This window comes from Meleagris gallopavo, unplaced genomic scaffold (genome assembly GCF_000146605.3).
Source record: "Meleagris gallopavo isolate NT-WF06-2002-E0010 breed Aviagen turkey brand Nicholas breeding stock unplaced genomic scaffold, Turkey_5.1 ChrUn_random_7180001857258, whole genome shotgun sequence".
Taxonomy (NCBI): domain Eukaryota; kingdom Metazoa; phylum Chordata; class Aves; order Galliformes; family Phasianidae; genus Meleagris; species Meleagris gallopavo.
This window is the reverse complement of record NW_011123324.1, coordinates 1-4,787: the sequence shown is the minus strand read 5'-3', so window position 1 is coordinate 4,787 and position 4,787 is coordinate 1. Positions and strand designations below refer to the sequence as shown.

The 4,787-nt window shown below is 62.9% G+C and overlaps 1 protein-coding gene across 1 annotated transcript; it reads right to left on the bottom strand.

Moving 5' to 3' along the window:
- Nucleotides 1–828: 828 nt before the first annotated feature.
- LOC100549494 (antigen peptide transporter 2-like) lies at nt 829–4,100 on the bottom strand. Its single transcript, XM_010726832.2, has 9 exons — nt 3,492–4,100; nt 2,933–3,063; nt 2,658–2,863; nt 2,247–2,444; nt 2,044–2,172; nt 1,573–1,935; nt 1,346–1,505; nt 1,142–1,278; nt 829–1,065 (listed from the first exon to the last, which is right to left on the bottom strand). The coding sequence occupies exons 1-9, from the start codon at nt 4,091–4,093 to the stop codon at nt 886–888; spliced, it is 2,106 nt and encodes a 701-aa protein (XP_010725134.1). The 5' UTR covers nt 4,094–4,100; the 3' UTR covers nt 829–885.
- Between the last annotated feature and the right edge of the window lie 687 nt (nt 4,101–4,787).

Sequence of the window (4,787 nt, the reverse complement as noted above, 5' to 3'; positions counted from 1 at the left end):
GGGGGGGTCCGGGGGGTCCCACACCGCTCCCGTCCTCTGCCCCGCTCCGCGCTTTCGCTTTCGATTTCCAATCCACGGGAGCGCATTCTGCCTGGCGCCCGGTGACGTCACGCACGCTCACGTCCGCCATTGGCGGGACGGAGGCAGAGGAACCAATGGGGGGGCATAGGGGAGGGTCTGGGAGTCCCTCACTCTCCCTGCACTTCCTATAGCATTGGGACTCCCCACCCTGAGATCCCAACTCACCCAGGTGGAAACATGCAGTTTTATTCCCAGTTCTGTGTCACACCGCCGGCCTGGTGTAGGAGATCCAGATGTCCTCCAGCTGGAGGTGGCCCTGCAGATCTGTGCTCAGCCTGCCTGCAGGCTGCTCTGGGCCGTGGTTGGGGATGGCGTGGGGGGGTCAGGGGGGACAAGTCCCAGTTCAGCTCCTCTGGGCACAGATGTGGCCCCACGCTGATTACTTACCCCATCCCCTCATCCCTCCTCTGCCCACTCCACACTCTTTACTCACCACTCCATCACACACTGCTGCTCCCTCCTCCCCCTGCGTTCACCCTCGCACTCCCTGTGGTATCTGCATGGCTTTCATGCAGATACATGGCTGGAAACTGTCCCATTTTGGGTTGAGCTGTGCTTCCCCCCCATAGCGTACAGTGCTGCTCCAACCACATTTTGAAGGCAAACACTCGGCTTCCATAACCAACCATGCACTGAGGCTGAGCTGCCCACACCCCACATCCCAACTCGTTCCTCTACAAAGCATCTCCACTTTATTCCATACAAATCCCAGAGCACCCCACACTTCCCATCCTGCAGCCAGGAGCAGAGCCAGCCACTGCTCCCCGTGTCCCATTGCATCCCACTCCAGCTGCCCTATGGTTGTCAGCGCTGTAGCAGCCGGCTGTAGGGTCCACCGCGGGTCCTCAGCTCAGCAGGTGTCCCCATCTCAGCCACCGTGCCGTGCTCCAGCACCACAACGCGGTCAGCCTTCTCCAGCATCCGTGGTTGGTGGGTGATGAGCAGCACCGTCCGGTCCCCCCCGTTCCGCACCCACTGCTGCAGCTGTAGGACGCACAGCTGCCCATCAGCACGCACTGTAGGGCCGGACCTTCCCCCCTGCACGCTGCTCAGTGCTCACCGCCGCATCGCCGTCCCCATCCAGAGCGCTGGTGGCTTCGTCGAGGATGAGGACGGTGGGACGCCGCACCAAAGCGCGGGCGATGGCGATGCGCTGCTTCTGCCCCGCCGACAGCTGCCCTCCTCTCTCCCCTACATCTGCAGGACGGGGTGGGGATGAGTGTGCTCAGACAACCGGGTCCCCCCCCCGGCTCCCTGCACTCACCGGTGCTGAAGCCTTTCTCCAGGGCAGAGATGAATTCCAAAGCGCCTGCGGCCCTCGCAGCTGCTATGATGTCCTCCTCCTCGCAGTTCTCCATCCCATAGGCAATGTTATCCCGAATGGAGCCGGAGAAAAGCACGGGTTCCTGCCCTACCAGTGCCACCTGCCCCAAGGAAGATGCTGAGCCCCAGCACCACTTGCTGTGGCCACAACTCCCCCCTGCCCCTCACCTGGCGGTGCAGGTAGCGGTGCTCATAGTCCCGCAGCGGCACCCCGTCCAGCAGCACCTCCCCAGCCCCAGGCTCATAGAATCTCTCCAGCAGTGCCACGCAGGTGCTCTTCCCGCTGCCATTCAACCCCGCCAACGCTGTCACCTCACCAGGGCGCAGCTCAAAGGTGACATCTTGCAGTACGAGGCGCTCGGGGCGAGTGGGATAGGCGAAGGACACGCGATGGAAGGTGATGTGGCCCCGCAGCTTGGTGGGCACGTAGGTGCCACCGGTGCCCACAGCTCGCTCCTGGTCCAGGTAATCGAAGACCTTGCAGGCGGCCACCACTTTGCTCAGAAGGTCACCATAGGAATACGCCAGCGCCTGCATGGCACAGCTGTGACCCCCAGGCACAGCACCCACGGTAGGGACACAGGGATGTGGCCACAATCATGGGGATCCGGTGGCAGAGGACGCACTGCCTGACCTCACCTGCACACAGCTGCCAGCTTTAGTCTGGTAGAGGATGAAGGCGACGAGGCTGCCAGCAGTGAGGGTCCCCTCGCGGAGCTGCTGGTGCCCACAGTACAGCACCAGAGCCTGCACGGCCAACTGCAGCACCTGCAGGGATGGGGCTGAGAGGGGATGTCCCCATCCCACATGGACACCAAGATGTCTCCTCATGCCAGCCTCACCCGCCGGATGAGGAGAAAAATGGCCTTCTCTGTGTCCCGCTGGTCCCGCAGCTGCAGGGTCTTGTCCAGTGCCTGCCTGTAGCGGTGCTCCTCCTCCTCCTCGCCGTTGAAGACTCGTACTGTCTCAATGGAAGAGATGGACTCCTGCACTGCCGCTCCAGCGTCGGCCGCTGCATCCAGCACGGCCCGCTGCAGCAGCTGGGGGGAACAGTGGGTGTCAGCACGCATGGCATGGCCAAGTCCTCACCATTCCACTTCCATTCCTGCCCTGCTGTTTTCTGCCATCTCATCCTGGCTGTGCTGGACTCACAGTCCCCATCCTGCTCTCCTGCTCTTCCCACTGTTCCCATCCCACTGCTGTTGTCTCCATCCCTGCCACCCCATCCCCACCATCCCAACCCCTGCCATCACCTGGTGCCGGGTGTTGTAGACTTTCTGTGCAGCAACAGCAAGTGGCACTTCGAGCAGCGCCAGCATCGTCAGGCGCGGGGACAGCCCCAGCATGAAGGCACAGAGCCCCAGCACCTGCCCCAGGTTCCTCAGCATGACGTTGATGTTGAGTGCCAACACGTTGCTTGCCAGCGTCACGTCGGTGGTCAGCCGGGAGGCCAACTCAGCTGCGGGGTTGAATGGGGTGAGCTGGGGTATGGCGTGGGGACAGGAACAAAAATGCCCCCAGTCTGTACCTGCTGTGGTCTTCTGGAAGAAGGCGAGGTCCCGGTACACCAGGCTGGAGAAGAGCTGGTCACGGGTGCGCAAAACAAAGCGAAACCTGATGAAAGTGAAGAGGCCACCACGGCAGCCGGCAAACAGCGAGCTGGGAAGGAATTGGGGGTTGAACTCAAAACCCATCAGGGGTCAGTGGAGAGCCCAGAACCCTTCAGACAATCACTAAGAGTCAACAAAGAGCCCCAAACCCATCAAACAACAACCAAAGGTCAATGCGTGGTCAACCCAAAACCCAGTAGGGTTGGAAGGGGTCTGGGAATGGAGACCCTAAAAGCCATCAGACAACAATGAGCAGTTGGTGGGTCTAGGGACAGAGGTGCCTAAATTCACTACACAATCAATAGGGGTTGGCCAAATCTGGGGATGAAGACCCCAGATGCTCTTAGATTACCACCAAGAGTGAATGGAGACCTCAAAAGCAATCAAATGACCACCAGGAATGGAAAGAGACCCTCAAGCCCATCCGATGACCACCAGAGGTGGATGAGATTTTGCGGAGGGATGTGGGGTCCCTACCTGCTGGCAGAGGCCAGGCACATGAGGCTGACAGCAGCGGTGAAGGCGGCGAGGCCGTCCCCATGGCGGAGGACATCCAGGGCCTTCCCAGTGCAGTAAGGCACTGAGGTCTCACCCAGCGCAGCCAAGGCAAGGAAGAGGAAGGCGCAGCTGAGGAAGGGCCACTCAGGCCAGGCAAGGGCCAGCAGCCGCCTCAGGGGCACCCAGGCCTCTCCCTCCTTCACTCCCACAGCTACAGTGGGGACCAGGAGGCTCCAGGTGAGCAATGCCACCACGGCTGTCCCATGGGTCAGCACCAGCCAGGACGGCGTGGCTGTGGCCAGCAGCACTGGGGTGGCTCCAGGCAGCCCCACGTAGCCCCGTAGGGTCAGGAAGATGGCTGGGCCCAGACTCAGCAGCACCGCAGCCCCGTGGGGTCCCCTGGGGGCCAGCAGCCACCCGGCCCCCCCCAGCACCAGTAGGCGCAGCCCGGCTTCCAGCCAGGAGCCCACCCGGCCCAACTGAGCCAGTGCTGGGAAGAAGTGGGCCAGGGCCACCATGAGGGCCAGGTCGGCCAGGAGCAGCGTGCATGACAGGCGCAGAACGTGGGGCCGCATCACCATGGCTGCGGGGTGGGGACCCCCAGAGCCTCTGATGCAGAGCAGGACCGGGTGGGCTCTTCGGGGTGCTCCTGACGCGGGTTCTCAGCTCCTCTCAGCACCTGGAACACACAGCAGTGCTTTGAGAATGGCCCCCCCTTCCAGCCCGGCTCCCCACGGACCCTCCTGGAGCACACACCAGCAGCCACCGAACCCCTCCAGCCCCCTCCAGTGGCCACCAAACCCCTCCAGTCCCCACCAGTTCCCCGCCAGCCCCTCGACAGTCCCCACCAGTAACCACCAGTCCCCACCAGTCCCCATCAGCCTCTACCAACCCTCTCCAGCCCCCTCCGGCCCCTCACCGCCGCCGCTCTCCATCCCCTCCCCGCTCCGCCGTTACTTTCATTTTCAATTTCCCCGCCCCTCTCCAAACTGCAGTGTTCCGACTTGCCTGGCAACTGATGATGCAACACCGCTTCGACCAATGAGCGGCGCCGCTGCTGCACGGCCTCAGCCAATGAGCTACGCTCTGGTTTCCGAGAAGCTGCGGCCGCTGCCGGGCATTGGGATCGAGGCCGGAGTGGGATCGGAGTCGCGACAGGAGCGATGGGCGCGGGTCGCCGCCTCCTCCTCTCGCTGAGCCCCGAGCGCCGGCGCTGCGCCGCGGTGATCGGTCTGATGGCGGCCTCGGCACTGGGTACGGGGCGGGGGGAGTGGG

Bases quoted from the DNA above. Each gene is read 5' to 3' on its own strand.
- LOC100549494 (XM_010726832.2), bottom strand. From the start codon at position 4,093: ATGGTGATGCGGCCCCACGTTCTGCGCCTGTCATGCACGCTGCTCCTG. The intron at 2,445-2,657 runs GTGATGGCAGGG...TGTTCCCCCCAG, and splicing joins TCTACAACACCCGGCACCAG to CTGCTGCAGCGGGCCGTGCT. The intron at 1,066-1,141 runs GTGAGCACTGAG...TGCGTCCTACAG, and splicing joins ATGGGGACGGCGATGCGGCG to CTGCAGCAGTGGGTGCGGAA.